General features: G+C 49.6%; 1 protein-coding gene and 1 long non-coding RNA gene across 11 annotated transcripts; one reads left to right on the top strand and one right to left on the bottom strand.

The window, feature by feature from the left end:
• The first annotated feature begins 794 nt into the window (after positions 1–794).
• LOC131498870 (uncharacterized) lies at positions 795–4,485 on the top strand. 2 transcript variants are annotated; one of them, XR_009255621.1, is made up of 3 exons: positions 795–1,271; positions 1,436–1,545; positions 3,675–4,485. It is a non-coding gene; the product is annotated as an uncharacterized LOC131498870 (long non-coding RNA). The 2 variants fall into 2 exon arrangements; XR_009255620.1 differs by lacking the exon at positions 795–1,271 and having other exon boundaries at positions 1,278–1,545.
• A 448-nt stretch (positions 4,486–4,933) lies between these two features.
• ZNF550 (zinc finger protein 550) lies at positions 4,934–15,517 on the bottom strand. 9 transcript variants are annotated; one of them, XM_058706330.1, is made up of 6 exons: positions 15,283–15,517; positions 14,245–14,322; positions 13,505–13,672; positions 13,006–13,132; positions 11,058–11,153; positions 4,934–7,472 (listed from the first exon to the last, which is right to left on the bottom strand). In XM_058706330.1, exons 4-6 carry the CDS (start codon positions 13,037–13,039, stop codon positions 6,460–6,462), a joined length of 1,143 nt encoding a protein of 380 aa, XP_058562313.1. In that variant the 5' UTR covers positions 13,040–13,132; positions 13,505–13,672; positions 14,245–14,322; positions 15,283–15,517; the 3' UTR covers positions 4,934–6,459. The 9 variants fall into 9 exon arrangements, with proteins under 9 accessions (XP_058562313.1, XP_058562306.1, XP_058562307.1 ...); XM_058706323.1 differs by having other exon boundaries at positions 13,505–14,364; XM_058706324.1 differs by having other exon boundaries at positions 13,505–14,322.
• Positions 15,518–23,108: the final 7,591 nt, after the last annotated feature.

Here is a 23,108-nt window from a genome sequence, read left to right as displayed (position 1 = left end):
CATGCTCTGTCCCTCTCTCTGTCCCAAAAATCAATAAAAAAAAAATAATAAATAAAAGAAGGTGGGTAGCTTTAGGAATACAGGGTTCTTAATAAGGAAGTATGAGGTATACAATGAGGAGATGGCTTTAGAATGTCCAAGTGAGAAAAGCAAACTGCAGGTCGGTGTACAAAAAGTAACTTTATATGAAGAAAAATGATTTGTATAGAAACATTTGAACACACACACAGTGACGCACACAATCGCGCTGCCACAATTCTAAAAGGACAATACTATATTGCAAACATTTTCTCCAGGACGTTGAATTTTTAGAGACTTTTTACTTTATATTTTATAATGCATAGTGTAGTACTCCTGAAATAATAGTAAATTGGACATCCATTAGATTTTAAGAATTAGGAAAATGAAGGTACACAGCTTTTTTCAATCTCACTGTGAAACTGCCTCGGTTTTAGATGAGATTCCTACTACTCACAAGAGACATGTGAACCCCATGCCCAGGAATCACGGCACAAAGTCGTTATTTCTTTGCACGTGCATCGAAGTCACTCGGAAAGCTTGTTAATACACAAATTCTCGGGCTCAACTCCTGAGCGTGTAATTCAATAGGTATCTGGACTGAGAATCCGCATTTCTAACGAGTTCCCGGGTGATTCTGACGGTGCAGGGATCAAACCCAAGAGCCAGTGTGGTAGAAAAGGCGAGTCCATCGGATGGAGATCTGTGACTCGGCCGAGCCCAGAGAAGTCTCCCCGGCATCTCTGCAGCGAGCCTTCTAGGCTGATGGGAGGCCTCCCAGGCCCCGCTGGGCGCGGGAGAAAGCCCCCAACCCACGTCCAGCAAGTGGCTTCGCAGGCCGCTTCCCAGGTGGAGGAGGCCGGACACGAAGCCCTCCGGGGTGAAGACCGCACTTGCCGCGCAGAGGGGACCCCCTCCCCAGGTCGGGAGGCGAGCCACCTTCCCCACTCCCAGAAACACCCGGGCCTCCGCCTAATACTCTACATCTCACCTGGCACCGCCCCTTCCTGCGGACCTTACCTCTTATTCCCGCCCCTTCCTGCCTCGAGCCAATCGCTCTCTGCCTCTCGCACAGGCTCTGTTTCCTCCTCTACTACTGGGCACTTTCTTCCGTCAGTCTCAGAAACTCCAACCAACGGGAGCCAGTCAGGAGCTCCGCACTCAGCCAATGGGGACTGAGCGGGAAGTAAGCAGAGCCCCGCGCTGGATTGAGGGCGCTCTTCCTGGCTGGCTCCAGATTCTTGGGCCGTCAGGTGAGGCAGCGGCTGGACTCCCACCCCGAACCCCCGCTCCCGAGGTACCTCCCGGTGAGGTGCCGGCCCACTCCCTGCCCCAGGGCCTCCGTGGGAGCAGAAAAGACTTATGAGACCTGGAGCCTGAGTGCCCCTTCCCTCCCTCCCTCCTCATTATTTCCAAGATGAGCTTGGCCCAAACACCGGTTTCCGTGGGTTCAAGACATGAGTCGTCGTCTCTTGTTATGAGCCACCTCGGGGCTGTCATGGATTCGGTCAGTGATAAAGCGCACAGGTGCGTGAGAGAGATAAGGATAAGGGCAATGAGAAGTGTCAGGAAAGGGCTGTAGTCCGGGAACTGGGGGACCAGGCGAGGGGCACCAGGAGCTGTTTTATCACCAGCTGCTCCGGGCCACCAGCAGCCCAATCAATGAGAACGGCTGTGGCTACGTTATCTGAAAACAGAAATGCAGGGGGAGGCGTCCAGATGGAGGGGAGTGTCGATTCGTGACGTCAGGAGCCACCTGACTGAAGCCCCAGGCTGGGACTTGAGAAGGGAAAGATCTGCGAGAGTCCGACACTGCAGCTCACCCAGGGAGACCTCCAAAAGCTCAGGGTCCTCAGGGTGGCGCAGGCACAGCTGCGGCTTTCATGAGTTGCTGTTTAGGGATGGCTTCTGGGCCTGAGTGGTCTGAGGAAAGACGGAAGCAGCCTTATCAAGTCCAGCACAGCCTCCTATATGAACTCAAGGAGCGGGGAGAGCACTGAGCAAAGAAATCACGCTTATTTTTCTCTTCCTCTGACTGCATGAGGGCACGGGAGTTTCCCCACCGATGCACTGACTCTCTTCAGTGTCTGTGTTTGGACGGCATTCTGCAGAGAGACTCCAAAGCAGATCTCCCTCCACCAGCCCCACCCAATCCAGTGGGAAATGTGTTTGGTTCTTTTTTCACGATGTAGCACGAATCAGAACACTATCACCCCCCACAGTTACCCTCCCTTTCACCTGGATTACTGCGCTGGCCTCCACAGTTAGTTCTCGACCCAGCAACTGGCTTGGGAACAATTTACTGGGGTCCTGTCTCCCTCCTGTTCAGTTATATGTCAAGGGATACACCTCATATAAGATGGAAAATCCTCACCATTGCCCTGTCTCATGCGGCCTGGGCCACATGCCGCCCTGACCTCCCTGCCCCCTCTTCCTCCCTTTCCTGCTTCCACCCTGTGAGACTCCTTGCTTTGCAAAGGCTATTTCTTGTGCCTGGAAATTATTCTCAAAAATACCCACAAGGCTCAGTATCTCACCTCCTTTGTTTGCTTAATTGCTCTTATTAGGAAGACTTTATTATCGCACTTGTAACTTTACATCCCATCCCCCATCTTTCCAGTACCCTCATCTTTCCTTCTTTCCGTTTTGCCTGACATTATAACATTTTATGTAATTTAGGGGCACCTGGATGGCTCCGTTGGTTGAGTGTCTGACTCTTGATTTTGGCTCAGGTCATGATCCCAGGGTCGTGGGATCAAGCCTAAGTTGGGCTCTGCGTTGAGCGTAGAGCTGGCTTAAGACTCTCCCTCTCCCTCTTTTTCCCTCTGCCCCTCTCCCCTGCTGGTGCTCTCCCTCTCTAAAATGAAATAAAAACTTTAACATACTATATAATTTATAAATTTATGTTTTCTGTCTTCCTTGATTAAAGAATAAGGTCTACGAGGGTATAGGTCTCTGTCTCTCTCTCTTTTTAATGTTTATTAATTTTGGGGAGACAAAGAGAGACAGTGTGAGCAGGGGAGGGGCAGGGAGAGAGAGGGAGACAGAATCTGAAGCGGGCTCCAGGCTCTGAGCTGTCAGCACAGAGCCCAATGTGGGGCTTGAATCCACGAACCAAGAGATCATGACCTGAGCCAAAGTTGGATGCTTAACCAACTGAGCCACCCAGGTGCCCCGTAGGTCTTTGTCTCTTGTTTCCTGATGTCTCCTATGTACCTATGATAGTGCCTGAAATCCACCAGTTGTTCACTGAACATTTGTTAGGTTTGCAAATAAACAGGATTACCCCAACGTTTTTCTTTTTTTAATTTTATTTCTTCCCTCCCTCCCTCCCTTCACTGTTCTGACAACTCTTTCTAAATAGCCTCTATTTAGAGGCTTGGCATGGGTATTCCTTGTTGGTTTCAGAATAAAAAGGAATCACATTTTTGAGACAAAAGCCTGAGGGTTGCCAAGGCCCCATCATGGCCATGTGCTCAGCTTCATTCTCTTACCGCCCAGGCTTCACTGAGTTCCCAATGACCTTTGTCATAGATATGTTTTCCCTGAGGTATCTCCACCATTAACTTCTCATAGTGACATAGTCCTTATTAATAGCATTTGGTAATTTCCACATTTAACAAATGGTTTTCTGACAATCTGCACTCCCCTTGCAGACACTGTCGGTGCAATTACAAGTGAAATGGTAATCACTTCTGAACGCGAAGAGATCATGGAAACCCGAACCTTGTCTCGAGTTCAGATGCCTGCCTTCTGCACCTGCATAGGCTGCCCCCACACCCACTGTCCTGACAGCAGATGCCCCCTGGGTAAGTAGTTTTATTTATTTCAGAGAAGTTTAAATTACTCAAAGAAAAATAACCTGAGTAAATCCAGTCATAAATGTTCTCTGTAATTTCTGCTTTCTGGTTTTGAACACCAAAAAATATTTTTGTATATATAGGACAGGAGTTTGCTCAGAACCATAGGCATATTGCCACCCTTGTCTCCCTGTATTGGGACAGCTTAAGGTCTTCCTTTCTGCTGCCCTGTCATGGCAGAGAGAGAGAGAGAGACAGAAAGACAGACACAGAGATGGGAAAATACATCACTCCTGCTTTGGGACAAAGTGGGGTCGGCGTCCCAGGCACGCAAAGACCGCTTTGATGAAAACCAAGATGTTTCTAGAGGACTTTCTCCAACTCTCTCAAACCCAAAGCTCAGCCACAAGTACAGTCACAGCTACAGTACATACCACCCTCCAGAGAGAGGGCAGAGGAGGGTGGGGTGTTCAAGAATCAGCTCTCCTTTCCAAAGAACAGAAAACTGTGCATGCTATCCTGAAAACAAACAAAAACTAGACGTCTTATGAAGTCATCACGAAGTGCAGTTGTACTATGCACGACAGATATGTGTGTGCTGACTGTGAAAATGTGACCTGTGTGTAGCCTTATAAAGGTGCGGAGGAAGCTCCGAGTGAGGAAATGATCATTTTATATTTTCCTGTACATTTTTTAGCCTGTTAACATTATCGTGTGTGCCTTGAAAACTTTCGAAGGAAAGTCCACAGGAAGAATTGCAAATGACTAAATCCGTTGCCAGCACCAAGGAAGTCCAAGGTGGCAACCACGAAGCTCACACAAACCCGACACCCGTATGTACACAACCACACTGTCCTTTTAAAGTCCCTGGCCCCTGGGGCGCGTGGGTGGCTCAGTCGGTTGAGCGTCCGACTTCGGCTCAGGTCACGATCTCATGGTCCGTGAGTTCGAGCCCCGCGTCGGGCTCTGGGCTGATGGCTCCAAGCCTGGAGCCTGCTTCCGATTCTGTGTCTCCCTCTCTCTCTGCCCCTCCCCTGTTCATGCTCTGTCTCTCTCTGTCTCAAAAATAAATAAATGTAAAAAAATAATAATAATAATAATAATTAAAAAATAAATAAAGTCCCTGGCCCTTTATTTTGTAGCACAACTTCACACAGCCCTTTGTAAGATCAGACAGTGAGGATACTCGGGTGTTTGTTTCCTGGGCTCATCGTGAATCTGCCCCAGCAGTGTGTTTTAGGTCACTGTTTCTAGCTATAATTCAAGCCTGGGACAACTGGAGGGGATGTGGGAGGGAGGGCCCAGTCCCTTGAACCACCAGGCGGAGGAGGGAATTAGGACCCCCCCCCCGCCCCCCCCGCCAGAAGGCCACACCATACTGTCAGGGGAAAAGAAAGAAAACAAAGGAGCAGAATGGAGTCAAGAAAAAGTGAGGGAGAGAGAACGTCGAGAATTTAAAAACCACACGAACAGAAGCTTTACTTCGAAGTATCAAAGCCGTAAACGGTCTTGAGGGGGCATGTTTCAATGTGACACCGTGCATGGCTTCCTTCTCTCAGCCAGTGTGGGTGTAAGTGGCACACGGTGTTATTTTCAGAGTTCTAACTTGGAAGTCCAAGTGTCTTGTGACTCAGCCTTCACATTTCTCACAAAGGACTACGTTCCTCGTGGGTGGGGATGATTGTAACACAGGCTTCCAGCAAACTTCTGTACAGTTGCCCTCACTGTCCCAACTTTTCCTGACACAGGGTGGCAGTGAACACACAGAAAAACAAAGGCCGGGGGCCGGTCGGTGGGTTAAGCCTCCAGCTCTTGATTTCGGCTTAGGTCATGATCTCATGGTTCTTGAGTTCAAGCCCTGAGTAGGGCTCTGGGCTAACAGCTTGGAGCCTGGAGCCTGCATGGGATTCTCTCTCTCCGTCCCTCCCTCACTCTCTCTCTAAAAATAAATACAAATAAACTTAAAAAAAAAAAAGGGGGGGGGGCTAAGACCCTTCCTCTCAAATATACCCCCCACCAAAACATTAAAACTGATGAAAAACTGTAGTAGGTTCGGCACGGAAACGTGAAAGAGTTTGTAAAGACATCCGTTCCTTCCATTTGAAGTCTATGTTTCCACCCCTTCTTTTTATTCTTTTAAAAGTAATGCCGAGGTGGCTAAGTGGCAGACCTGTGGCCGACGTCCGTGTAAGTGCACAGTACCCCCTGTCCTGTCCCTCAGCCCTTTCACGGGCACCGGAGGGCCCCCGCAGTGTCCGCTCCGCGTGACTCTCCACCTGACCGTAAGCGCCCACGTGTCATGGGTTTTCTCACAGCAACGACATTGACGTCTCCCGTTCGTTTTGAATTCTCCAATGGCAGGGAAGGCGCCGCTTCTGGCTAGAGGCCCCTAGGTTGTGCCAGGAACATCCTTCCGCGGTGCGTCCCCGACAGAGGCAGCCCGAGTGCCCCGCCCCCCACAGTTCGCCGCTCGAGTCCGATGGTGGGGGCCGCCCGCACGCGGCCCATGCCCGGTGGGGCCGCTCACGCGTCTGAGGGCCAAGCAAATCTCCCCGCCGTTCTGCACGGCGAGCGGCGCTTCCCGCCGGGGACCCCTCCGGAGGGCCGGAAGAGGCGCCGGGGTAGGGCGCGAGGGGCCCCCTCAGGGGTGCACCCGCCGGTGCTGCAGCAGGTGTGAGCGGCGCTTGAAGGCCTTGCCGCACTGGGGGCAGCGGTGGGGCGCCTCCGCGGCGTGGACGACCGAGTGCTGCAGGAGGTAGGTGCTGCGGTGGAAGGCCTTCCCGCACTGGGCGCACGCGAAAGGCCTCTCGCCGGTGTGCACGCGCCGGTGCTGCAGGAGCTCCGCGCCGCAGCGGAAGGCCTTGCCGCACTCGGCGCACTCGTACGGCTTCTGCCCCGTGTGCACCACGTAGTGCTGGATCAGGTGCGCTCGGTTGCCGAACGACCGCTCGCAGGCCCTGCACTCGAAGGGCTTCTCTCCCGTGTGGGTGCGGCTGTGCCGGACGAAAGTGGAGCGGTGGGCGAAGGCCTTCCGACACTGGGCGCACTCGTAGGGCTTCTCCCCGGTGTGGACCGGCCGGTGCTGCAGGAGGTAGGACCTGCGTTTGAAGGCCTTTCCGCACTCCGGGCACGTGTACGGTTTCTCCCCGGTGTGGATGAGGTAGTGCCGGATCAGGGTCGAGCTCTGGCTGAAGGCTTTGCCGCACGCGTTGCATTCGTAGGGCTTTGTGCCGGTGTGGACCCGCTGATGCCGCGCGAGGTACCACTTGCGGTTAAAACCTTTCCCACACTGCTTGCATTTGTAGAGGTCACTCCCCGCACGAAGCGCGCAGCCTCTGTCCGGTCCCTGTGGGTCCCGCTCACGGAGCACCTCTCCCGGAGAGACTCTCTTTTGCAACACCTGGAGGTGCAGACCGTCCTCTGTCCCCAAACCGTCATCTTCAAGGTTCATTCTCTCAAGGTGGGTCTTGTGAGCGTCCCTCCCAGGCGTCAGTCGACCTTTCTGCGTTTCCAGATGCCCTTCCCAACCCCTGGCCTGCACCAACCTGGAGGCCCTTGAAGGTCCCTGGGCCGGGCTTCCCCGGAGCCGGGCTCCCGCAGACAAAACCGGCTGACAGGCGCTTGGGTCTCTGGTCCAAAGTCTGGCGCTGTCACCTGAAGAGAATCCGACACACAAAGGGGGACTTTTGGTGACACAGTATAGGAGACGAAATCAACGCTGCAGGGGGCAAGCGAGGCTGATCTAGCACCACTGACAATGGCTGCGTTTTACATCTCTAGAACCTGGGTTTCCAAGGACCGTTCTGGTCCTTGTACCCTTGACACCGTTGAAGGGAAAATCCAGAGGGCAGGCGGAAGGAGGAGACAGAGGGTCTGGAGTGGACACCCCTCCTCGCGGTCCAGAGGACAGGATGGGGGACAGTTTTGATCATTCGCTCCAACAACAGATGTCCCTTGGTGCTAGGAGCACATGGAAACAGCGCTGAACAGGACGGGGAGGAAGAAGAGGAGGTGTCCCATGAGCTAGGTCCTAATGGAGAAGCCAGAGCCTCCAGAGAGAGGAAGAGGGAAGGGGCACTGGATTGAAATGGAAGGAGCACGTGTGGGCAGAGTCGCTCCTGGAAGAGTGCTGAACAGTTAAAGGAAGGAAGGGCCCTGGAGGCCTGGTGAGGCCAGGCCACCACCGAAGGGGATCACAGTCAAAGGAAGAGAACCAAGACTGAAGAAGAGGAGGGATGGAAGAACATTCGGGGTCCAACAGTGTAAAAGACAAGCTTCTGCTCTGCTGGGAGGCATCGCGTGGTGGTTAAGGGGGCTCTGGAGCCAGAAGCCATTCTTCAGTCCCGCCTCCACCAAGTGAGTGATCCTGGTAGATGGGCTACTGTCTTCTTCAAGGCAAGGTTTCCATCTGAGAGACCAGGAGGTCCGTTGTGAGGGTTCAATAAGAAAAGCGCTCGGCACGGTTCTTGACGCAGTGTGTTTACTCCACTGGGTCATTATCTTGATTACCTGTGACGGTTACCTTTATACATCAGCTCGGCTAGGTCTGGTCCAACAGTTCTGGCTGAGGTACTTTTTAGATGTGATTAACATTTAAACCAGCAGACTTTGAGAAAAGATCATCATCCACAATCTTTCAAAGAGAGTGGGGCTCTTTGGCGGCAGGCCTCAGTCAACTGAAGCCTTAAAAGACTGAGCTCCCCTGGGAGGGCAGGAATCCTGCCTGCAGACGCCTCAGACTCAGACCGTGACATCACCTCTTCCGCTTCCTGGCCTGATTCTGCCTCCTCCTGGTTGCAATTCTCTGGAGAACCCGACTAATATGCTGGCATTCTCACTGCCGCACCAGGCAGTTAGGATGGCAGCAAAGACACCAGCGAACACAAGCAAAGCTTGCGCTACAAGCCCAAGAAAGGGGCACCAGCAGAAGCCGACTCCACTGACACCACAGTGTCGGACTCCCAGCTTCCAGAACTGTGAGAAAATACATTTCTGTTGTTCAAGGCACAAAAAGGGGGGTGGGTGGGAAAGCCCCCGATAAAACCCATCCACAGTGACAGCATGGAAACAGTGGTTTCCACTGTAGTATCATGAGGATGGGGCACCAGGGACCCGCTAATGTGCTGGAAATATTCCAAGTCTGGACTGGGGTGAGGAATACCTCAGTACACACGCGAACACATAAGCCTGACCCTTAAGATTTGTGCACATCACCGTACACTTCTGATGTTAAGGGAAAAAGACCAAGCAGAGTTTAAGCAAAAGGTAAGGAAGTCAAGTGTATACGTTTTTCCTAACAAATGAGACAGCTCCTTCGAGAAGCTTGGCTTTATGAGGAGAGTCGACACTGGTTGCGGGCTAGTCCAGATCTGCAAACACTTGTGTTTGCTCTATGTGTAGACAGCCGGAGCACATGTGTATGTGGAGCAGACAGATGATGACGATGCAGCCAGGCCCGAAAGGAAGCGAGGCAGCAAGCCTCCTGGGAAGGCAAAGGTACGGCCAAGGCCGTGGTATTGGAATGGGCCGTGACCAGAGGCACAGCATCTTCCACGGAGGATGAGAAGGCCACGGGTGCGAGACAGGCATGGACGAGTCGCTCCGGATTGAGGAGCAAGCGGCAGAAGTCCACAGCCTTTATTCCCAACGTGATGCTGAGTGTGTGCCAAGACTCCGGCGGCGGCGGAAGTGCTGAAGCCCTGGAAGGTGTCCGGGTGGCTACGGGAGCCAGTGCGGGAGAAAGGGCTGCCCGGAGGCAGGCAGCAGATGCGGGGGGACCTGCTAGGAGGCTCGGCATCATCCGAGCAAGAGACGATGGAAACCCGGACTAGGTGCTGGAGATGGAGCCAGGGAAGGCGGTGGGGGTGATGGATTCGGGGGGACATGGGTAATGTCGACCGGGCAGGACCAGGCATGGGTCGATGGGCTGGACGGAGACTGAGATGCTGAGGTGCTGTCTGAGGTATTTCCAACTTGTCACCTGCCTGGAATAGCAGGACACTCTGACCCGGGATGGGGGAGAGTGGGCAGGACGGTAAGCGGCTAAGGCATGAAGGGCCCGAGGTGCCTCTGAGACACATAAGTAGAGGTGTGGATCAAGGAGCTGGGAGAGCGGCCAGAGACAGGCTGGCCGAGAAGCCTGAAGGACCGCCAGAGAGGAGGCCACGCCTCACTGTGATGGCCCCAGTGATTCCGCAGCACAGATGTGGGGCTGAAAAGGCCCACTGTCGCTGTGTTTTTCAGGGCAAGAGAGGAAGGAGGATCCAGCCAGTGCAAGGGGCTGCTTCTGATGGATAAATGGGGCTGTATGAATGGATGGAGAGGATGGGAGACAGTGGGATATGGAACAAAGTGAAATTTACAGAGTAGATTTCAGTGCTTTCAGGGGCAAGAAAGGCCCCTTGAGTCAGAAAGAAATGAGTGACATCACTATCACCCACTAGGAGTACAATTATTACATGGATACACTAAGAGCTGACTTCTGGGGGGCACCTGGGTGGCTCAGTTGGTTAAGTGTCTGACTTTGGCTCAGGTCATGATCTCATGGTTTGTGAGTTTGAGCCCCATGTAGGGCTCTGTGCTGATAGCTCAGAGCCTTAAATGTAATAAAAAACAAACAAACAAACAAACAAACAAACAAACCAATCAACCAAAAAACAAAAAACCTGACTTCTGTTGGCCCTTCCACAGGCCGGGCAGGGTACTAAGCAGTTTGGTGTGCTGGGTCATCACAACCTCTAACAACGTAATCACAGAAACTGTCATCACTCTGATTTTCCAAGTAGGCTGAACACAGGCAACTGAAAGGACATAAATGAAATGAAAGGACATAAACCAAGCACGCTGGCTCTCTTCCTCGGGCACATGCAGCTCAACACTCCCCAGGCCTGAGCACCCAGGTGTGGCCAGGTGCCTATCTCTCCTCCAGGGAACACGGGTGGAAGTGATATCAGGGTGCCCGTGGGTGTGTCTTCTCCCCGTCCCCCCGCATTGCCCTTCCACCAGCTGGATTAGGCCAGAGAGCGCACCTAAGGCTACACACTGACACGCACAGGCACCAGGTGTGCAACGCTGCCCTTCCGAGCTGGCCTGCAGATGCAGTGCTACACCTGGTGTGAGAGACCACCGGAACCCCCAGGAGGTCACCAAGAGTCTCACACAGGTTCAGAGGCACTGGTCCCTTGCATGCTGGAGGCTGCCAGGGCCCCCCCGCCCCCCCGCGCAGCTCCCTGCTCCTACCTGGGCAGGTGCTCCACAAGAGGCCTCCCTTTCCAGTCCACAGCTCCCGCCCATGTTCCAGCAGGTGCCTCAACTCTGCTTCGGGGACTGCGTGCCCTGTTGACAGAGAAAGAAACAAGTCCTGGCATATGAGAAGAAAGCAACGTCTCCATCCCGTCTGGGACTTAACGGCAGAGACAAGACCTGAGTGAAGCTGCTATTGACGTGAAGAACGTGCTGACCTATGCACAGGTCCCTTTCTTGGGCTGCAACTACTATAGAGGGTGCTGCTGTCTCTGCACAACACCAGTGTCCTTGAACTTTATCGGTGGAAGCCAACCCTACTTGGGGGCACGGCGCTTTCACACACAGCCGTGGGGCCCTGGGAAGGGAGCCCCTCCTTCCAGAAGGGATTCCGTAATTAATCTAAATCGCTGGTTCTCAAACACCCTGTGCTTTGGAACCACGTAGGGGTGCTCAATTTCGACCTCAAGCCAAAAGGAACACAGTTTCTTCCGGTGAGGCCTAGCGACCACTATATCTGAGCTCTCCCCAGGGGTTCTGGTGCCCAGAACGCACTGAAAACTGAGGCGGAAGAAGTCGGTGAATGGCATCCCTGAGCACCGGTAATCTGAGGCAGGCAGGCTGAACAGGCTGGATGCTCGTTCTGAGGCCGAAACCTGTATTCGCGAGGCGAGGCTGCAGCACCCCACAGGCCCACAAGGGGGCGAGCCTGAGGAACAGGGAGATGCCTGGTCCAGGGAGAGGAGCAGAGAGAATCTTCTCGTCCCTGAGGATGGAACTGTGTGGCCGCATCCTCCAGACCAGGCCAGCCCCACCCTGGGGCTTCTCAGTAGGTGAAGGGGGAAACTTCCTCCAGGGGAAGCCAGTTTAAGCTGCTCTTCTGTTACGTGCAGCCAGATACATCTCCACAGAGACAGGCGGGTTCTGCACAGAAGCCCAGTGACTGAGGTACCAGGACCCACTGAAGTTTCGGCTGTCAGATTCTGATCGTGAGCCCAGGATTCATTTGGACGGGTCTGGGTAATGGTCACTGTTGTGTGCTATGTGCAGGTGCCGAGCTCACGGAGGGGCGGGAGAAAAGGCGAACCAGATGTTCCTTTGGCTCGCCTCTTTCTCTCACCTCAGGGCCTTTTCTTGTACTGGTTCCTCCACCCAGAACCTCTCCTTCACCTCCCCTCCAAGCTTCAAGTCTCAGTTTCAGTTACTTCCCGAGATGCCTTTATTATTATTATTATTATTATTATTTAGAAGTTAGAATTTATTTTGTGTTTTGTTTTTTTATTTATTTAAAAAAAATTTTTTTTTTAACGTTTATTTATTTTTGAGACAGAGAGAGACAGAGCATGAACAGGGGAGGGGCGGAGAGAGAGGGAGACACAGAATCGGAAACGGGCTCCAGGCTCCGAGCCGTCAGCCCAGAGCCCGACGCGGGGCTCGAACTCACGGACCGCGAGATCGTGACCTGAGCTGAAGTCGGATGTTAAACCGACTGCGCCACCCAGGCGCCCCTTGTTTTTTTATTTAAAACAATTTTTTAAATGTTTTTTATTTTTGAGAGAGAGAGAGAGCAAGTGGGGGAGGAGCAGACCGAGAGGGGGACACAGAATCTAAAGCAGGCTCCAGGCTCTGAGCTGTAGGCACAGAGCCTGTTGTGTGGCTTGAACTCACGGACTGTGAGATCCTCAGCCGAAGTCAGACGTTTAACCGCCTGAGCCACCCAGGCACCCCTATTTTGTGTCTTTTTGTTTGTTTGTTCGTGTTTATTTTTGAGAGTGAGCACAGGAGCAGGAGAGGGGCCAAGAGAGAGGGAGACACAGAATCCGAAGCAGGCTCCAGGCTCTGAGCTCTCAGCACAGAGCCCGACGTGGGGCTTGAACTCACACAGTGAGATCATGACCTGAGCCAAAGTCGGGGTGCCCCATAGAGGTGAGAGGTGAGCCCTTACCCAGTGAGACCAGAAGCCCACAGGTCTCCAGCATCACCTCCTGGTACAGGGCCCTCTGGTCCAGTTCCAGCTGTCCCCACTCTTCCTGGGTGAAGGTCACAGCCACATCCTTAAAGGTAACCAAAACCTGGAAAGTCAAACAGAGGTAGTGGCCTTGGCCTTGTGCTGTTGGATGGGGTCAGACCCTGTTACTCAGCTGCTGGTGAAGGTGCAGAGAGACCCAGGTCTCCTGAGGCAGGGCTCTGTGCTGGGCTCAAGGGGGAGGTAGAGGCAGCCTTTGTATGTAGTGCAATTAGGGCTCAGAGAAAGGCCTCCCCTGGGGTAGCCGCTGGAGACGACAGAGGGTGGTGTTCCTATGAGGACAGTGGGGGCAGTAAGTGATCTGGACATGAGAGGAACGGGGAAAAGGATCATGATGATAACTCCCAACAATGAGAACTGCAGCAGTTGTAGCCGAGGTCCTCCCCGTGTGCCCGCCCCCAGCAGAGAGCTGCTTTACCACTGAGGTAAAGTGACTAAAAGTCCCTTGTTCTGGAGCCAGATTCCCAGAGACTGAATCCAACACTTGCCAGCTGTGACTGTGGGGAGGACATCACATCATTTCTCTAAGCCTTGGTTTCCACATCGATACCATAATCATTCCCACTTCACCAGGCAGTTCTGAGAACTAAAACGAAAAGGTTTACATGTGGACACTCGAGTGCCCAGGGTCGAATGTGTTCAATGTATTTTGTGACTTTTCCTAATCCTCCCACAGCCCACAACGTAAATGCCACTATCACGTCCATGTCACAGCCCGCAGCCTGGGGCTTACGCAGCTCTAGAAAGCCCGCAATCTCACATTAGAGACAGGATCAGAACATCTGGCAAAAGATGACACTGTCTCCAGAAAACAGGCAGGTGGGGGCCAGGGGCACCTTCGCCAGAATTAAAACCACCAGGAAAAGGCTCTTGTAGTAGGTGACACTGATGCACAGGAGAGACAGCCCTGCAGAGGCCTGTCGGATGAAGGGAAGTGCAAGGAGGAAGGCTGCAAAATGGGAAAGACTTTGCAAGTTCAGCACCACCCAGCCGGGTGCACTGAGCAGGAGAAGGGAAGGGGAGGAGCCGGGAGGTGTCTCCCCTGCGGATCCAGCACAGCCCTGAAGGCCACGGTGGGGTTTGTGTGCATTTAGTACAAGTATGATGGGAGCCCCTGAGTGGGAGACCCATTCACTCATTCAACCATTTATTGAGTACCTTTTACAAGCCCAGGCCGTTCTAGGTCTTGGCATAGAGCAGCAACAGGCGCTCACGATACGGGGCTGGAAACAGATTCTGAACAAGCAACTAAAATCAGCAAGACCATGTCAGAGGGCCCTAAAGATTCCAAAGACAAAACAATGGAGCAAGAAGACTGAAGAGATGATAGTGAACTTCGCACGGGGCAACAGGGTGGGTCTGAAATAAAAGTGAGGGGCGGCGCCCTGCGGATGGGAAGACATGTGCTGACAACGGTCTAGGCCATGAAGGGGGGGCTTGGGGCGACTGCTAGCGCGTCCCCGGAGCTCCCTGTGCATGTGCGTGCAAGGGGACATCCCACGCCCTAACACGATCGGCACTGACCGTGTGGATGGACTCCCTGGTCAAAGCTAACTGAATGTCTTCGATAAGAAAACAGGTCCGCTACAGTCAAGGAAAGTCGGTTCCGTGTGCTGTGAACGGAAACTCCTTGGCCGCCCTGGCTCTCAGCCTGCCCTTCCACCTCTCCGCCCAAGCACAGCGGCAATTCCAGAAACTGCGTCCCCATCCTCCACCCCCGCCCTAGCCTGGTAGAGGCTAGAAGCCGGCAAGGCGCAAGAGTCGGACTCCCGCCGGGTCGCGCCTCCGCGATCAACACAGGCTCAGGAGGCACCTCCGTGGAAAGAGCCCCCAGAGCCCTGCGGGACACCGGGAGACACACGTCACCCACGTAGGCTTTCCAGGGCCCTCAACCCGGACGAGGAACCGTTAATACTACTTCACCTCCGGGAGCACATGGGCCCAGCGGCGCAGGGGACTCGCTCAAGGTCACGGCCTCGGGAAGGGTCGCGGCCGCAACCCGCTGTGAGGTCTCGGGAGTGCCGGTCGTTCTCCGCACCCGGCGAGGACCGAGGGGAATTCCTGAAACCGCACCTGTCCCTTCCACACAGCGTCCCGCTGGATGCCAGAAACGAGCTCTTCCCCACGTGGCCCCGGCCGCCTTTCGGGGCCGGGAAACTGAGGCACAGCACGCCGCCGCTCCCCACGTCCACTCACCTGGGCCGGGTCCACGCGCGCCGCCATCGGGCCGTGGGGACCGCAGAGCCGCGCGTAGGCGCCGAGGGTCCCTGCGGGCTCAGCCAACCCCTCCCTGGGTCCCACAGAGGCGGAGGAGGGGCCCCTCGCCGACGTCCCCCCTATCGTCCAGACGAGATGCGGGGAGCTCACCGTCAGCGGGCACCGACCCGCCACATCACAAACCTACGCCCACCCGCGACACCGGAAGCCCCGCCCCTGCCATTGCGGGCCAGTAACACCCCCTTCCTGTGGCACAGCCTTCTGGGTAATGCAGTTCTTGTCCTGCCTCCAGCCACTTCTAGCAATGCTCCTCTCTTTCTAGGGCCCAGCCGCCTGGCAGGATATGGGCGCCCAGAAAGGGCTTGCGAGGAAGGGTTCCCGGAGGCTCCGATGAAGAAGGGGGAGGCATCGGATACTCCTAAAGGGGATGCACCCAAATTTACACAATCTCCCAAATTGTGTTTACAGCATCTTTTTTTTTTTTTAAATTTTTTAAATTTATTTTTAAAATTTACATCCACGTTGGTTAGCATATAGTGCAACAATGATTTCAGGAGTAGATTCCTTATTGCCCCTTACCCATTTAGCCCATCCCCCCTCCCACAACCCCTCCAGTAGCCCTCAGTTTGTTCTCCATATTTAAGAGTCTCTTATGTTTTGTCCCCCTCCCTGTTTTTATATTATTTTTGCTTCCCTTCCCTTATGTTCATCTGTTTTGTATCTTAAAGCCCTCATATAAGTGAAGTCATAGGATATTTTTCTTTCTCTAATTTCGCTTAGCATAATACCCTCTAGTTCCATCCATGTAGTTGCAAATGGCAAGATTTCATTCTTTTTGATTGTTGAGTAATACTCCATTTGTGTGTGTGTGTGTGTGTGTGTGTGTGTGTGTGTGTGTGTGTGTGTATCTACATTATCCATTCATCCATTGGTGGACAGGGCTCTTTCCATACTTTGGCTAGTGTTGATAGTGCTGCTATAAACATGGGGGTACATGTGTCCCTTCGAAACAGCATACCTGTATCCCTTGGGTAAATACCTAGTAGTGCAATTTCTGGGTCATAGGGTAGTTCTATTTTTAATTTTTTGAGGAACCTCCATACTGTTTTCCACAGTGTCTGCACCAGTTTGCATTCCCTTGCATTCTCTTGCAAGAGATCCTCTTTCTTTGCATCCTCGCCAACATCTGTTGTTGCCTGAGTTGTTAATGTTAGCCATTCTGACAAGTGTGATGTGGTATCTCGTGGTTTTGCTTTGTATTTCCCTGATGATGAGTGATACTGAGCATTTTTTCATGTGTCAGTTGGTCATCTGGATGTCTTCTTTGGAGAAGTGTCTATTCATGTCTCGCCCATTTCGTCACTGGATTGTTTTTTTGGGTGTTGAGTTTCAAAAGTTCTTTATTATAGATTTTGGTTACTACCCCTTTATCTGATGGCATTTGCAAATATCTCCTCCCATTCTGTCGGTTGCCTTTTAGTTCTGCTGATTGTTCCCTTCGCTGTGCAGAAGCTTTTTATTTTGATGAGGTCCCAATAGTTCATTTTTGCTTTTGTTTCCCTTGCCTCTGGAGACATGTTGGGTAAGAAGTTGCTGTGGCCAAGATCAAAGAGGTTTTTGCCTGCTTTCTCCTTGAGGATTTTGATGGCTTCCTGTCTTACATTTAGGTCTTTCATCCATTTTGAGTTTATTTTTGTGTATGGTGTAAGAAAGTGGTCCAGATTCATTTTTCTGCATGTTGCTGTCCAGTTTTCCCAGCACCACTTGCTGAAGAGACTGTCTTTATTCCATTGGATATTCTTTCCTGCTTTGTCAAAGATGAGTTGGCCATATGTCTGTGGGTCCGTTTCTGGGTTCTCTATTCTGTTCCATTGATCTGTTTTTGTGCCAGTACCATACTGTCTTGATGATGACAGTTTTGTAATATAGCTTGAAGTCTGGGATTGTGATGCCTCTTTGGTTTTTTTTTCAAGATTGCTTTGGCTATTCGGGGTCTTTTCTGGTTCCATACAAATTTTAGGATTGTTCTAGCTCTGTGAAGAATGCCTGCATATTTTAATTTTAGAAGCTCCTAAAGGGGCATGTGGCCACACTGTGTTGTAAATTTTTAAAATCACATTTTCCTGCTGCCTCAGCATCCTACAAACAGGCTGTCAGCACCCCACCCACGTGAGCAGGTACACCAGTGTGATGATAAGGCTAGCCCCTATCCAAGCCCCTTTTCTTTCCTCCCCTGTGATGTAGCAACATTCCAGCGGATTAATAAATTCCCTTTTGTTATTTGTCTGCGGACTCCCCACTGATTTGCAGTAATGAGACTTGCCCAGGGGTCCCCCCCGCCTCTCTCGGCTCCTCACCTGTTTGACTGAGCCAGTTCTTTTGCTCCATGTGGCCTCCCATCTGGACCCCTGTTTGAGGCGTGGTGCCTCCTTCTTCTAGGAGCTTTGAATGTTATAGATCCTTTAATTTCAGATACTCTTGAGAGTATAATTTACATAGCTTTGTAGTGTTGCTTAAAGACTCCACAAGGGGGACATACTCTCCCATTCACCGTATGGGAGAGTAATACAAGAAAGATATCATAATGTTATAATGCTACTTAGGTATAAAGTACCTTCCTCATAACTTCTAAGTAATAAAAATCATGTTGTTGCTCTTCAGATACACTCGGACTGAAGCTTTAACGTCAACTTTGTGAGTCTCAGTATGTTGACTCAAGGTCTAGAGAGAAAAGACTTCACACAGGGCCATTACTGGGACATTGGAGAGGAAAACGTGTGTCCCTGAAATGGAGGAATAGTGAAAAATTTGTTTTCTATACATTCTAAAATAACTTTATGGATTCCTTCAAATTTTATGTGGAACATATAGAGGAGATTGAATTTACCTAACATGAGAGGTTTGACATAAAGTCGAATTTTAAGCTTATTATCCAAGTATTTATATATTTATTATACCCCTTCTATTTTTAAAAAATGTATTCCCTAAAAGTAAGACAAGATATTATAGATTCCATTCAGCAGAACAGAAACCCAAAGCAACACTCGAATGCACACACTGCAATGTCAGTCATGAAGCGCATGCTTTCAATACTTGGGCAACCAATAAATATTCTCACTCTCCAATTATATGCTGATCAAAGAAAGCTTCATAGTCAATTTTTTAGGGTTTGGCAAACCCTAAGCCTTGTCAGGGGACAAGGAAGAAGAGAGTTCAGCTAGGGTCATGACAAGGGAAACGGATAAGGAGTGTTACAAGGAAGCAGACGATGTGGCCTTTTGCCGAAATTCTTCCCTGCGTGGGTGTCTCGGTATTCTAACCCCAGCAATCCTACCCGTTTTTCCTCTCGTAAGTTTCTAACTGAATTTCCCGACACAGATACTGCTATGGTCTGAATGTTTGTGTCCCCTTCAACTCCTAACTTGAAAACCTAATGCTTAAGGTGATGGTATTAGGAGATGGGACCTTTGGGAAATGACTAGGTCATGAGGGCTCTGTCCTAACGAATGGAATTAGTACCTTTATAAAAGAGACCCCAGAAATTTCCCTTGCCCCTTCCACCATGTGAGGTCACAGCAAGAAGGCTGTCTGTAGACTGGGAAGTGAGCTCTCGCTAGACACCAAATCTGCCAGCACCTTGATCTTGGCCTTCCAGCCTCCAGACCTGTGAAATAAATTTCTGTTGTTTATAAGCCACTCAGTCTGTGGTTTCCTGATAGCATCCCTAACAGGCTAAGACAGATACAACTCATTTAAAATCTTAGACTTACCTGAAGAAAAGAGCCCCTTGCCAAATGTTTCTTCCTGCTGTGATAGCGGCCACTACGATTACAGTCTGAGCACGTGTGCAGAGGGGGCGTCTTATCTCTGAGATAAACGTTTGGCTATTGTTTGAGGATGATGTTAGTGATCCAAATAGTTATTCTGAAAATAACTAAATAGAGCAAAGGTATCAAGCTATTTCTTCCCTTTACTGCACAAACTGTATTTTGAGGTAACTGAATATTGTGGCAAATTCCTTATTCTTCTTTAGAATTTCTAGCTAATGAGTGCAGAAATAGCAACAGAAGTAGGGTACAAATGTCTCAACTGTGTGCAATCAACTACCCAATGGTTATCGTTGAATGCTGACCTGGGAGAAGATGCACAGAGAATTGGTATTGGATAGAAAACACTGATAATATTAGGACTTATCACAGAAGAGAGACACCCAGACATCAAAGCAGACTTACTTGAGGCAGTCATAACGTGTCAGCACTGTGTGTGGAGTATTATGGCCACAGGCCGAATCTGGATTTCAAACTTGTTTGTACGTTAAGACTATTAACTGAAGTTGGGGATGTTGGGATATGAGCTCAAGGTGCATTTGAGACATCCAAGCAGACATTGGGATTGAGGATATAGGGGTACATTTGGAACAGATTCAGGAGCTTAGTTGTGGTTGGATATGGGCGCTTACTGGCTGGCTGGGCAGCCTGAAGGATGAATAGAGGGGAGATACCACAACATGGCAGTGAAGCAATCCGTTCAGATGGCTCCAGCTGCCTCTTCAGTCAGATGTGAAATAGACAAGGCTGGATATCATATTGTGTTTTGAGGACACAAAAGCCAAGGAGACACAGTGCAAAGGAATTCCTTTGAGAGTCTGGTGAGGAAAGAGGAGGATAAATAAATGAATGGAGAATGTGAGAAAGGGTGGGGTGCAGAATATAGTAAGACAGTAATTTCAAGAAGAAATATCTTGGGGCGCCTGGGTGGCGCAGTCGGTTAAGCGTCCGACTTCAGCCAGGTCACGATCTCGCGGTCCGTGAGTTCCAGCCCCGCGTCGGGCTCTGGGCTGATGGCTCGGAGCCTGGAGCCTGTTTCCGATTCTGTGTCTTCCTCTCTCTCTGCCCCTCCCCCGTTCATGCTCTGTCTCTCTCTGTCCCAAAATAAATAAAAAACGTTGAAAAAAAAATTTAATAAAAATAAAAAAAAAATAAGAAGAAATATCTTTTTTCCTAAGTTGGGAAAACAGTCTATAAGAGAATGTATATTGTTATGGTTAATAATATTGCGTGAATAATTCTAAAGTCTATTTTGTCTGATACCAGTATTGTTAACCCAGCTTTCTTTTTGCTTCCATTTGCATGTCAAATGCCTTTTCACCCCTTCGCTTTTTTTTTTTAAGATTTTTTTTTTTTTTTTTTTTTTACATTTCTTTATTTTTGAGAGCCAGGGAGAGACAAAGCACAAGGGGAGTGGCAGAAAGAGAATGAGACACAGAATCTGAAGTAGGCTCCAAGCTCTAAGCTGTCAGCACAGAGCCCAATGTGGGGCTCGAACTCACAAACCGTGAGATCATGATCTGAGCCGAAATCGGATGCTCAACCGATAGAGGCACCCAGGCGCCCCCAACTCCTTGACTTTCAATCTGCAGGTGTCTTTAGGTCTGACATGAGTCTCTTGTAGGCAGCATATAGATGGGTCTTGCTTTTTGTATCTGTTCTGTCACCCTACTTTTGAGTGGAACATTTAGTCCATTTACATTCAAATTAATCATCGATAGGTATGTACTTACTCCTATTTTGATACTTGTTTTATGGTGGTTTTTTTGTTTTTCTGTTCCCTTCTCTTGTTCTCCTCTCATGGTTTGCTGGCTTTCTCTAGTGATAGAATTAGGTCCCCTTCTCTTTATTTTTTGCATATCTATTACCAGTTTTTGATTTGTGGCTACATTAGGCTTGTATATAACATCTTATGCATATAGCAGTCTAAATTAAATTGGTGGTCACTTAAGTTTGGACCCATTTAAAAGCACTACTTTTTACTCCTCTCCCCAGTAACAATTTAGGTATATGGTGTCATACTTTACATCCTTTTGTTTTGTGAATCCCTTGACTGGTTTTTATAGATATACTTCATTTTACTACTTTTGTGCTTCCTATTTTTACTCTTGCTTTTTTCCTTTCCACTCTAAGAATTCCCTTTAATATTTCTTGTTAAGGCTGGTTTAGTGGTGATGAGTGCCTGTAACTTTTGTCTCGGAAAATCTCTCTCCTTCCATTCTGAATGATAGCCTTGTTGGGTAGACTACTCTTGATGCAGGTTTTTTCTTTTAGCACTTTTGAATGTATCACGCCACTCCCTTCTGGCCTGCTAAATTTCTGCTGAAAAATCAGCTGATGGCCGTATGGGTTTCTCTTATATGTAACTCTTTTCTCTTGCTGCTTTAAAATTTTTCTCTTTACCACCACTTTTTGCCATTCTAGTTACTCTGTGTTCTGGTGTGGACCTCCTTGGGTTGATTTTGATGGGGGCTCTCTGTGCCTCCTGGGTCTGGATTTCTGTTTCCTCTCCCAGGTTCAGGAAGTCCCTGACAAATCCAGAACATGCAAATTCTGAAAAATGACTGAGAAACTTCAACAAACATATAGTCTAAGAATTAGACAATGAAGTGGTTCTTATAAGTTAGTAGGGACCAGAGACATCTAGTAAAAGCCATATAGACCCATTTTGGGTCTGAATGCCTTAAAGAACAAACATTTTAGGAAAATTGAGAAAATAGAGCACTAACAATATATTTTATGATACTTCAAATATTTTGTTTGAAAAAGAGTTATTAGGATTATAAATGAGTCCTTACATTTTGGAAATGCGCTCTGAAGAGATTAGGCACTGAATGAAAAGATGTTTGGATTATAAGGAAAACAATCCAGTAATGTGAGTGGGGATAGAGGAAACAAAACACCCAAGAATTTATCAATGATGAAAGAGTAGGCTTCGGATCATGGAGCTCATGACACATTTCCTTTTATGTATATATTTGAAAATATCCATTGCAAAGGGTAAAATATGTCTATCATTTTTACGTTAGGAAGGATGCGTTAAAAAGAGCAGAGGAGGGACGCCTGGGTGGCTCAGTCAGTTAAGCGTCCGACTTCGGCTCAGGTCATGATCTCACAGTCCGTGAGTTTGAGCCCCGCGTCGGGCTCTGTGCTGACAGCTCAGAGCCTGGAGCCTGCTTCAGATTCTGTCTCCCTCTCTCTCTGACCCTCCCTCGTTCATGCTCTGTCTCTGTCTCAAAAGTAAATAAACATTAAAAAAAAATTTTAAAGAGCAGAGGAAACCTCTGATTTCAGGGGGTAAGCCAGCATGTATCAAAACACCAATTGTACACTTTCATTTTTTTTAAATGTTTATTTATTTTTAAGAGAGACACAGCATGAGCAGGGGAGGGGCCGAGGGAGGGAGACACAGAACCCAAAGCAGGCTCCAGGCTCTGAGCCCTCAGCAGTGCCCGACATGGGGCCCGAACCCATGAACCATGAGATCATGACCTGAGCTGAAGCTGGACGCTTAACCAACTGAGCCACCCAGGTGCCCCTAAAACAACTTTATTTAACTTTTCTTTATAACAAAGTAGGAACACTTCAGATATGAATATTAACACCCTTTTAGGTTACATATTAAGCTAATGTTCAAGTTTGTCTAAAATTTCTTGAAATATTTTGCTGTATAATGTTAACACAATTTAAAGACTGAAGTCCACAGCTGAATTTGAATTTAGATTCTGAAGCTTAACTGTTAGTCTTTGGGCTAGTAAAAAGAGCTTTGGTTTCCTAGTTTATAAAATGGATATGGTAATAACCTAGTTTTGGAGGTCATTTTGAGGATTAAGTGAATTAATGTGTATCAATTGCTTATTCAGGGATTTATATGTATTTAATAAGTTATAACTATTATAATATTCTAAGGGATGAGGTAGGAAAGAAGTGTTTAAATACGCTATTTATTGCTACTTGGGCATTTAATAGCAAAATTTT

The sequence above is a fragment of the Neofelis nebulosa genome, chromosome 17 (genome assembly GCF_028018385.1).
Source record: "Neofelis nebulosa isolate mNeoNeb1 chromosome 17, mNeoNeb1.pri, whole genome shotgun sequence".
Classification (NCBI taxonomy): Eukaryota; Metazoa; Chordata; class Mammalia; order Carnivora; family Felidae; genus Neofelis; species Neofelis nebulosa.
Note: the sequence above shows the minus strand (reverse complement) of the source record. Positions and strands in the feature narration are given on the sequence as shown.